The sequence below is a fragment of the Hemitrygon akajei genome, chromosome 5, assembly GCF_048418815.1.
Source record: "Hemitrygon akajei chromosome 5, sHemAka1.3, whole genome shotgun sequence".
Taxonomy (NCBI): Eukaryota; Metazoa; Chordata; class Chondrichthyes; order Myliobatiformes; family Dasyatidae; genus Hemitrygon; species Hemitrygon akajei.
Window position 1 is genome coordinate 68,971,179 of NC_133128.1, and position 12,072 is coordinate 68,983,250.

The 12,072-nt window shown below is 41.9% G+C and overlaps 1 protein-coding gene across 1 annotated transcript in view; it reads right to left on the reverse strand.

Moving 5' to 3' along the window:
* LOC140727840 (superoxide dismutase [Cu-Zn]-like) overlaps window positions 1–11,677 on the reverse strand; it is a 29,989-nt gene extending 18,312 nt beyond the window's left edge. The window contains exons 1-3 of the mRNA XM_073045674.1: window positions 11,579–11,677; window positions 10,478–10,571; window positions 74–143 (exon numbers count right to left, since the gene is read on the reverse strand). Coding sequence (XP_072901775.1) covers window positions 74–143; window positions 10,478–10,571; window positions 11,579–11,665 — 251 coding nt within the window. The 5' untranslated portion in view covers window positions 11,666–11,677. The remainder of the gene's footprint in view (window positions 1–73; window positions 144–10,477; window positions 10,572–11,578) is intronic.
* Between the last annotated feature and the right edge of the window lie 395 nt (window positions 11,678–12,072).

Sequence of the window (12,072 nt, forward strand, 5' to 3'; positions counted from 1 at the left end):
TACAGATTTACTTACGAACTAAATAAAGCATGCTAACTGCAGTGCTTATTAGTAACACACTCATAAACCTCACCTCTCATCATCTTGTGGTCCACCATGTTTTTTCTCACAGGGATTATAATGCACTCCTGAACTAGTGTAGCCTGAAATAATTTGAACAATGACTTTGTATTAAGTTTTACAACTCAGACATATCTGTTTTGATACTCATTTCAAATTGACAATTCGTTTTTGGAACTTTGGTTTATATGTTTGCTTACCTTTAATATAAAATAGACACAAAATTATATATGGTGTTTTACTACATTTCAATTAACTTCATGTGTTTGTATTGGTAGATTTATAGCTCTTTGATCCAACACAAAAAGGAATATTCACTACTCATTTTCCCTACCAGAGGCATAAATGTATAAGCCAACCTTAATTTAACTGTAATAAGTTAAATGAGGTAACTTAATCAATAAACTATTTACTAAAAATGACATGCAATGTATTGCTTCTGCAGTACCTGGGATCTTATGGACTTTTTCAGTAAGTGTCTGCTGCTCAAGGAACTTCAGCTGTATGTGAACAAGTTGCAAAGCATCAATGAGAAAGTTACCTGAACTTTTTGCTGCAGGAGCAGCTACCCATCTTAGATTAAATGCTTTAGAAATGGAATGCAGAGAGGCATGGAAGGGTACAATCACAAGGCAGGTACACATAATGCCCCATCCCATTCCAACTCTAATCTATCTTTGTCCACGAAAGCTCCAGGAGTAGCATCTCCTCTTTCAACCAGATACATGACAGCAGTAAAGACTCGACACTAAATTGAACAATTTCAGATGATCAGCCTTTCCAGTTAAAAATAGCTGGTTTAAATGTAATGTCCATTTGTAACATTAGCATTTTTGTCTCGTCATTGACACTGCCTGATCTGACAAGTTATTTTCAGCACCAGAAGTGTTTTGTTAAACTGTTCTCATTTAACCTCTTTGATTTACACTTCTTCCAGTCACCTGAGCCACCCTCTTTCAACCAATGCCATTATCATCGGTCATTCAGCTCTTTGTCCAACCTTCCTACTTCTCTTTAACTCTAAACATGTTTGACTCTTGCTTAATGGTCATCTCTCAATACACAACTCTCTTGCTGTCCAACCTCTCAAATATTTCTAATATTTTCTATTTTCATTTCACATTTTCAAATTTGCAATGTTTTGTTTATCAACCAGCATTTATGAATTGCACATCACCTCTAATGTTATTTTGTTTCTTTTTGTGCCTTGTGGCATACTGGGCAGTATTTTTGCCACTTCCATAGCATTTGACTGTTCTATTTTTATATAACGTCAAATTGCTAGCTCAACCGAGGAGCTGGCCAGATTCAAATTCAGGACCATTCGCCTTGAAGTCCTGTGCACCACTGGCCAGCTTCTAATATTTAAATAACAAAATACTTTTCTTATTTTTCTACCAAATGAATAACATCACATTTCCACACATTATGGTCTATCAACCATTCCCCACTTAACTGGCCTATGTCCCTCTGATGACTGTGCATCATAGTCCAACTCCAACTCCACTGCTCATGTGACATGTTTGCTCTGTATAATACATTCCCAGGGTATGACCAAGGTCCTATAAAGCTCCAACATTACCTGTCGGCTCTTCAACTCAATCCCATGATTAATAAAGGCCAATGCCTTCTTAACCGCAGAGTCAACCTGCGTAGCAGCTTTGAGTGTCCTATGGACTCAGTCGGACCCCAAGATCCCTCTGATCCTCCACACTGCCAAGAGTCCTACCATTAATACTAGATTTCTGCCATCATATTTGACCTACCAAAATGAACCACCTCACACTTATCTGGGTTGAACTCCACCTCCCACTTCTCAGGCCAGTTTTGCATCCTATCAATGTCCTGCTGTAACCTCTGACAGCCCTCCACACTATCTACAACACCTCCAACATTTGTCTCATTAGCAAATTTACTAACCCATCCCTCCACTTCCTCATTCAGGTCATTTATAAAAATCGCAAAGAGAAAGGGTCCCAGAACAGATCCCTGAGGCACACCACTGGTCACCAACCTCCATGCAGAATATGACCCATCTACAACCACTCCCTGCCTTCTGTAGGGAAGCCAGTTCTGGATCCACAAAGCAATGTCCCCTTGGATCCCATGCCTTCTTACCTTCTCAATAAGCTTAGCATGGGGTATCTTATCAAATGTCTTGCTAAAATCCATATACACTACATCTATGGCTTTAACTTCATCGATGTGTTTAGACACATCCTCAAAAAATTCAATCAGGCTTGTAAGGCATGATCTACCTTTGACAAAGCCATGCTGACTATTCATAATCATATTATGCCTCTCCAAATGTTCATAAATCCTGTCTCTCAGAATCTTCTCCATCAATTTACCAACCACTGAAGTAAGACTCACTGGCCTACAATTTCCTAAGCTATCACTACTCCCTTTCTTAAGGGAACAACATCCACAACCCTCCAATCCTCCAGAACCTCTCCCCTCCTCATTAATGATGCAAAGATCATCGCCAGAGGCTTAGCAATCTCCTCCCTCACTTCCTACAGTAGCCTGGGGTACATCCCTTCCAGTCCCACTGACTTATTCAACTTGATGCTTTCCAAAAGCTCCAGCATTTCCTCTTTCTTAAAATCTATATGCTCAAGCTTTTCAGTGCGCTGCAAGTCATCCCTACAATCGCCAAGATCCCTTTCCACAGTGAATACTGAAGCAAAGTATTCATTAAGTACTTCTGCTTAAGTACTTTAATTAAGTACCGTAGATTCCGGACTACAGAGCGCACCTGATTAAAAGCCGCAGGCTCTAATTTTAGAAAGAAAATCAATTTTGTACTTGTACAAACCGCACCGGATTTTAGGCCGCAGGTGTCCCACGTTGTAATATGAGATATTTACACAGAAAGATATTACACGTGAGGATTTTTTAACTTTTAATTAAACCCGTATGGCAACATAAACAAATACATATTGCAAATGCTTTTTTTCGAACCTTGCCTGTAACACGGCTACTTTTAAATATACCGATACGTATGTAACACACAAATTACGTTGCGTATACTTTTTTACTGAACAGTGCACGAACAACATTCCAACATCTCCTAACGACTGGTAAAAAATATATATATACTGCAGCCTACCAGGAAAAGTTATTGATCGCCTTCTTCATCTTCCTCCTGCGCACTAAAACCATCAAAGTCCTCTTCTTCAGTGTCCGAATTGAACAACCTCAGGATCTCGTCACTCACTTCAGTCTCTTCGTTGTCGCTCTCACTTGAGCGCACGCGATCCTCTTCATCACGCAGCAGTCCAGCCTCTCGAAACCCGTTGGTGATGGTGGATGTTGTGACATGGCTCCACGCATTTAGGATCCACTGGCAGACTTGAGTTAAAGATGCTCTTCGCATGTGGCCTGTTTTGGTAAAGGATTTCTCGCCGCTCGTCATCCAAGTCTCCCACTCAACGCGCAGTACCACTTTAAATGCCCGGTTCACGCTGATGTCCAGTGGCTGCAAATACTTCGTGGTGCCCCCAGGAATCACAGCTGGAATTGAGTTTGTACTCTTGATGGCAGCTTTCACTGAATCTGTTATATGGGCCCTCATGCTGTCCATAACGAGCAACGCTTTTTTTCTGTGAAAAAATCCCCCGTCACTTGGCGTAGCACTCTCTGAGCCAATCCTTCATTAGACTCTCCATCATCCAACCTTTCTTATTGACTTTCACCATGATTTCTTTTGGGAATTTTTCCTTTGGCATTGTCAGCCGCTTAAAAATCACCATTGGTGGAAGCTTTAGTCCGGATGCTGTGCAGCTCAGAGCACAAGTAAAATGCGTTCTCTCATGGCCACTTGTTTTCAGTATGATGGACGAGTCACCTTTTTTATTAACAGTCCGAGTGAGAGGCAGGTCAAACGTCAAAGGTACTTCATCCATATTTATGATTTCATCTGGCCCGATGGAATTCTCCACTATCTTTGTTTGAGTGAATGTGTGGAAGTTAGCAAGTTTTTCCTCGTGGTCGGGGGGGAGCTGCTGACAGAGAGTCGTGCGTACCCTGATGGACAGGCCTTTTCGTCTCATAAATCTAAAACACCACGATGGCCCACCTCTAAAATCTTCGATTTTCATTTTGGTGGTGATTGCTTTAGCCTTCAGTCTGATCTGCACGGTGGAAACACCGCGGCCGCCTGCTCTCTGTGTGTTAACCCAGTCTTCAAGAAAGTTTTCAAGTTCGGGCCATCTGCTATGATTACCTCTGAAAGCTTTTGTCGTCTTTTTGCATTGACTCAGTTCTTCATGCTGGCGTCTCCACCTTCTCACCATCGATTCATTTATGCCAAGATTACGTGCAGCAGCTCAATTTCCTTCTTCAACCGCCAGATTGATCGCCTTTAACTTAAAAGCTGCATCATATGCTTTTCTTCGAGTGTTTTCCATGTTGATGAGGGTGAGTACAAATGACTGATTTACAATAATTGTGAAAGTGCGCTTGATTTATCGTACAATTTCATTGGACCTCTGTGAACTACTCATCAATTTTATTGGTCTACTGTTACGAGGCAAAATGTTTTTGGCGGCATGAAAAAAAACCATGCATTAGCCGCACCGTAGTAAAAGCCGCAGTGTTCAAAGCTGTTCAAAGCGTGGGAAAAAAGTAGCAGCTTATAATCCGGCATCTACGGTACTTGTTTGCTCCTATCCCTCTCCAATGCTATGGTGAAGGAGATAGAATTGTGATCACCATCTCCAAAATGCTCTCCCACTGAGAGACCCGACACCTGACCAGGCTTATTTCCCAATACCAGATCAAGTATAGCCTCTCCTCTTGTAGGCTTATCTACATATTGCGTCAAGATCCTTCCTGAACATAGCTAACAAACTCCACCTCATCTAAACCCCTCACTCTAGGGAGATGCCAATCTATATTTGGGAAATTAAAATCTACCAGCACAACAATCCTATTATTATTACTCCTTTCCAGAATCTGTCTCCTTATCTGTTCCTCAATGTCCTTGTTCCTATTCAGTGGTCTATGAAAAACACCCAATAGAGTTATTGACCCCTTACTACTCCTAACTTCCACCCACAGAGATCCCGTAGACAACCCCTCCATGCCTTCCTCCTTTTCTGCAGCCATGACACTACCTCTGATCAACAGTGCCACGCCACCATCTCTTTTGCCTCCCTCCCTGTCCTTTCTGAAACATCTAAAGCCTGGCACTTGAAGTAAGCATTACTGCCCCGCACCATCCAAGTCTCTGTAATATAATAGCCGCAACATCATAGCTCCAAGTGCTGATCCACGCTTTAAGCTCATCCGCTTTATTCATAGTACTCCTCACATTAAAATAGACACATCTCAAACCATCAGTCTGAGTGTATCCCTTCTCTATCACCTGCCTATCCTCCCTTTCACACTGTCTCCAAGCTTTCTCTATTTGTGAGCAATCCCTTATATGTCTCCCCAGGCCCTAGTGTGACCTGCCTATAGCTCCTCACTCTCCCTGACCAGACGATTATCGAGCTGCATCTCCAGTTCCCTAACGCGGTCCGCTCTGTAAAGCTGTCTTCTTTTTAAACTCTTCCTGCTGTTCTCACTGGCCGACTTCCATGCGCTTGCGCAGTCGTGCCCCGTTCAAACTGCTGAAGAAATAGCCTTCACCTTTTCAATGCTCGCTTTTAAACTCTTAAACTTTTAAAATTGACACTTTTTTTTCCTGTTGCTGGAGATAGTGACACAAGTTGAGTGACAAGTAACCAGTAGGCAATGGTCCCTCCCTCCTTCAGGCTGACTGTCACCTACAGGAAGACTGCAGAGCTTACAAGTTGGCATTCAAGTTAAACATCAAAGTGCGGAGCTCACAAAACTGAGGAACTAAAATGGGACCATCTTCTGCTCTAACCTGTAGCTGGTATTTGGATTGATCAGTATCTTTTACCAGTTTGTACAGACCTCAGGGACCAAAAGTTTTGTGGCACCTGGCTTGACTGATCCTCTGTATCCTTCACAATTACTCGAAGGTACTGGGAGTCTAGTCTGTTGGGCACAGGTCAAGAATTGGCTGGAACAGATAGGCAAGAAATAAGAAATGTGGGAACAGCATCATCATGTGCAAGATGTCCTCAGGGTTACTTTACATGGCACAGGGTGTGGCCCATAGTCTACTCCTGTGTCATACAATCAGCCAAGTCATCTTCCATTTCTGCTGGAGAGAAGAATGGATCAAGTCTGTCAGTTTGTGGCATACAAGTCTTCAGAGAAAAAGGGGAATAAAACAATATGGTCTTCATACAAGTGATTAGCTTTATGTGGCTGTATTGAGCTGTAAGTACAACTAGAATGCTCAAAGACCAAATGTCACTATTGTTAAGTTCTACTTGTCCTTGCACTGCAAAGGATGAATTGGCCTCATTGTGGCAATGTTTCATTTCAATGGACCTGACTGACTACCTGATCTTCAGAGAAACACCTTTAACCAGGCAGTGGCCAACACAAAATGTCTTTTGAGAAGGACACCATGGCTCCTGTGAGATAGTCTCCCAAGCAGACTGTCAAAGTCATTTTGCAGAATATATCTGATGCACCATCAATAACTCTTGGAGACGTGAGTCAAGGTAGGCTTTTATTAGCTGGAAGAAAGCACCGTCAGCAGCAAGCGACCACCACACAACACCCTGGAGTCTGAGGGAGGAGCAGTGCCTCCAATCGCCTTTATACAGGGGTCTGTGGGAGGAGCCACAGGAGCAGTCAGCGGTGGGGGGGGGGGGGGGGGGGGGGGGGCCTGTCCAGACAGGTATATGTACTTCACCACAATATCATTTCTAGATCTTAAAAACAAGCATCAAGATCTCATTTGGCTGGCAGCAAAAATACTCCAACAGATTCTTCATATACAGGCAAAAGTCTCACTCCCACCACACACACGCTTCAAGAAGGCTGCATGAGGATGAGCCAATCATTCACCTCCTTGTTAATTGCATTTGCCAAGGTTTAGAAAATGATGCAGTAGTCCTTTGTTAAGGTTTGCCTTTGCAGCTGCATTACATGACTCTAACCCATTGACTGTTCTCAGGCACTAACTGATACAAACATCAAATTTTGCTGGAAGAACATCAACTCAGTCTATTGAAAACTTGATCTTCCAGTGTAGAGGTATCTTCAGGAAAATGCTACTGATCAACACACTTCAAGGTGGAGGAATACATGCTGAGACAGTACTGCCACCAGTGGAACCTAAGGGGCTTGGATCTGTCTAGTAGACTCTCAAATACTCCATGGGTGCATCGTTTGCAGAAACACAAGTGGCACTGGTGCACTTTAAAAAATGTATTGAACTGGTAGCACAATGAATGAATGCAATGATGTATCCATTCATTTACTATTGCATTTACTGTGTCTATTATGAATACAGTAGAAACAAACATCATTTTAACAGCTTACTACCTCCAGAAAGACAGTGTGGTATTCACTATTAGATGATTGCAAGAGCTTGTGGCCAAAAGACAACACAGAACCAATTAAAAGGATGGGACTGCTGATATTTCATCTTCCTCCCATTTTTCCAATCCATCCCAAACTACCTATAACTTATAAGTTAATGATATTACAAGCTTATTTCTTCCCCTCTTAATAGGGCTATCATTGTGCATACCACATCAAGAACACAACTGATCAACAGCTGAGCCATGAGAAAATTAAAGCAACATTCACAAACATCTGTTCAGACATTAAGACTGAGAGCTTGTGATGAATGCCTGGGTATGAGTATCTGGCTTACTGCTAAGGCATTTCCTTCCAAAGGATACTGTAAAAATCCATAATAATATTTATCAATTGCGGTCAATTGGGATGATCCACAACATCAGCAAGTAATGTTGTTGAATGGTGTAATATTTTACTTTTAGTCACTCTTGGGATTTAAGTACCATGTTTAAGGTCAGCATTTTCCCCAATTATCCTCAAGCTGAGGGGTCTGTCTTCTCAAGTCTCTGCAGAGGGTACTCCCATAATGCTGTAGAGTAATTAATTTCAGGATTTTGATCTAGTGACAATGAAGCAATACAAATATATTTCAAAATTGAGAAGATGCGAGATCTTTTGTGAAACTACAATATGCCTGCACTTCTTTGTGGATTCACCGTCAGACAGATGTTGACAAAGCCTCAGCACATATGTCACATTTTGAGCTGTAATCACTAGTGAAGGAATTCCATTATACTTTTCACATGCCTTGTAGACCAAGGGTTTTGCAGTGGCAGAATTCAAGTCACTCACTGCAAAACATCCTGCTCTGGTAAACTCTTACAACCAAAGTAATTATTCATCCAGCTAAAACATCTTTGTGGTAAATTGTAACCTCTTTGGTCTAGAAGGCACAGGCCAACTATTAGTAGAAAAATCCTATGCAAATAAGGAGTGCTTAAAGCTCTTCCCATTCTTTCTTTTTGAATTACTTTTTTTTCACTTTATGAATTTGCCACCAGAAACTGCCAATATTTGTTGCCCATTTCCTGGACTGCATAGCTTTCCTTGGAATTTCAGGGGAGAGTAGTGTATGGCTCTGGAATCATATATAGGCCTGACCAGGAAAAGGTGATAGATTTCTTTCCCTAATGAATATTATTGAATCACAGTAACTTAGCCATTTCTGATATTTACCTATTTAATTTTAGATGCATTTTTAAATTTCCTGTATCTCTAAATTATTTTTGCAAGTCCCTGCACTACTCATCCAATCTTCATTACATTACCACACCCTCCCACTCACTGTAAACCAAATCTGTGCTCATGCTGAAGAGATCATGTGGTTCAGTAACTACTTCAAAGTCAAGATTAAATACTTTCACCCACAGAATTCTCAAAAAATTTCAAACCCCAAAGTTACCCAGAAATAACACTCTGGCAAATTCAAACAACCAATTCTCTTTTCAGTAAATTATTAACAAACCTGCCAGGAAATATTGATCCATTTCAATAGATAAATATCCAGTTCTTTTGTAGCAAGAGCAGATTCTCCATTGCAGGTAGTCCCCGAGTTATGAACATCCGACTTATGAACAATTCGTACTTATGAACCGAGGAAGGAGAATGCCATCCGCCATTTTAAGTCAGATCGCAATGCCTTCAACCATTTTAAGTCATTGCCGTTGACACTGCGCTGAGTGTGTAACTTCGTATTTGGCTTAGATTTTTCTTAGCAAGATTCACCCCGACCCCCCCCCCCCCACCTTCTGGTCGGCTGGTGGCGCATTGAGATCAGCGCCAGGCTCAAAGACAGAGGCTCCCGAGTTTGATCCAGTGACAGATCGCTCCTGTGCCGGGTTGATGACCATCCAGTGACCCCCGTACCATCCATGCCAGGTTGATGTTGAGCTCGCAACTCGACCTCAAAAAAAAAACACTGCCACCTCCAGTTTAAATTCCCAAGTGGAATATCAAGGAGGATCAAATACCCAAACCCAGCACAGCCCCCACTTAACCCATCTCAGTGCGTTTAATCTGTCGCAGTGTGGTGGACTTTAGGACCTGGGGAATTCAGTGCGGTAGTCCTTAGGACCCAGTGGACCTCGGGAGCTGGCGGAGGGAGGGACTCCTGCCTGCAGTGTTTCTGTTCCGTTGATGGAAAACGACTCAATTGAAAATAAAGTGGAAATAATAAAGCGTTTGGAAAGAGGTGAAACGTCATCAGTCATTGGGAAAGCGTCAGGCTACAGTCGGTCAACAATCGGAACAATTTTAAAGGATAAAGTGAGAATAATGGAGCATGTGAAAGGCCCTGCCCTGATGAAAGCTACACTTATTACTAAGCAACGCAGTGGTTTAATTATCGGAATACATATGTTTCTTAAGTGTTTTATATGCACAGAAAGGTAAAATATATACTATATATTAAGACAAACATTTCACTAATTGACGCTAAATAATACAGGATGTACCTGTTCCAACTTACGTACAAATCCAACTTAAAGACTGACTCAGGAATGGAAGTCATTTGTAACCCGGGGAATGCCTGTACTATATTATCCATGACATAGATTTGAACACTGAAACCCAATTTGGGGGTGTTGGTACCAAACCTCATGACTAGACGACATTACAATCTCATTCTCTATCTTACTTTTGCCATGCACAAACAATGCCTAATACAAACTCTTAACAACAAATTGTGTTGAAAATATAGGCACATGACCAATAAAACACTATAGAGTCCAATTTAGTAGCTACAATATTTTACAATATTTTAACCTATCAGAGAATAAACAAGTTTTTTTATTTCCAAATGAAAGATGCGCCCACTATAAAACAGTTTACAAGAACCAGTAGTCTTTTAACCACAATTACAATGTTGAGAAATTAATTGTTCAGATATTCCTTGAAAGTATTAGCATACTGGTAAGTACAGATTAAAAATATAAATACAATAATTTGATATAATGGATACCATTTGAAACGTTTCCCAGTGCTGAAATGTAAAGACCGTGTTTTCCTGGTTTGAGTCCCTCAATGGTCCCTTTTATGAGCACTTCTTCAGTTTCCTACAAAATACAATTTTCCTGTTCAGTCATCAAATCTTTGTATTTTTATATTAAAAAGTATTTTTAATTCAGGGATATATCATGCACATGAACTCAAAGACTAAGTGAATAATTTTGGGTTTCTCCAGTTTAATTGAAGGGAATTTCAGTGCATCTATTCATGAATATTGGACAATCAGCATGACGATCGATGAATTGAGACAGTAGTAGTTAGAGGGTTTAGAGTTCTGAATACCTGGAAACTGGTGCTGCTGAGGGCGTCATAAAAATGAGAAATAAGAAAGATAGGGATACATTCTAAATGGAGAGGGAGAGGGCAGGGCCAGAGAAACCTTATGGTCATGGAATACGAAATCGTTGAAGGTGCTTCTCTAGTAAACACAATCACCGACTAAATTTTGGGCCAAACGTCCTAAGGTTTTGAGGTAGAATTTGCAGTTCTCGGTAGGCCCGTTGCTGACCGAGATCTAGAAAGCTGAGTACTTATGCAAAATTATCTGAAGAACGGTAATTTGGGGGTGGAAGAAAACTTGTTGTATAACTCATAATAAGGTGCGTCGAACAAGGTGGTTTCAGCAGATTCCCCGACAAACTCGCACTCACGCAACATTGTTGGACATCAGATCTCAGTCGATCACAAGCGGGCAGTCTCCACGTAGATCAAGTTATGCCCGTATTCCCCCGCAAAATCCGGTTTAAGTGGCGATGAGTCCCGCGGCAACACACACGGACGCTGACCGGAGACACGGTTCCTCCCGCCATCGGGGAGGGAGAGGGGCAACGGCAGAGCCGGTCCCGCCCCGCCCATCGCCGCGAGGACCCCGAACCGTTAGATCAGGAGAAAATCGCGCGGGCCATTAGAAATCACACCAAATCTCCTTACGCTAGTAACATCGTTCATCTAAGATTTTTTTTTTATTTTAGGCGTTTCTAGACATCAATAATCGTCATCCCACAATTGTTTGTGTTTACACATTCCCACCCACCAAATTGAATCTGATACTTACATCCCACTCGAAAGTGACGATCCCTTGGATGGAATTATCCTGTTCCGCCTCGTCGCCTCGCAGCAAACAGGTACCTGTGGCTATCATGTTTTAACCAACTCGCACCGACTGAACTGAGCATGCGCCTCCCGTCCCTCCGCTTCCATCGTGCGCGCGGAAATCGAGGCACGTGAGTGAAGACGAAGCCTCGCGGTACGAAGGTCACGCGCGATGCTTAATGGACGGGATGCAGTGGATTTCCTCTCAGAAAAGCTGTGCCAACGTTTAAGGTTTTGTCTGGGAAAACGTCTGTCAGGGTTGATAACGACGTGGATTTTTGTAATAAAAAGTTATATCACATTATTCATGAAGCTGCTTTGGAAATGATTCCGATTAGAAACGGCTTTACTAAGAGAAAGATTGCACCATGGTGGACTGAGGAGTGTGCAGAGGGAATTAGGCGGAGAAATAAGGAGTTTAAGAAAGTCAAGCAGTAGCACTCTCCAAGTTACATT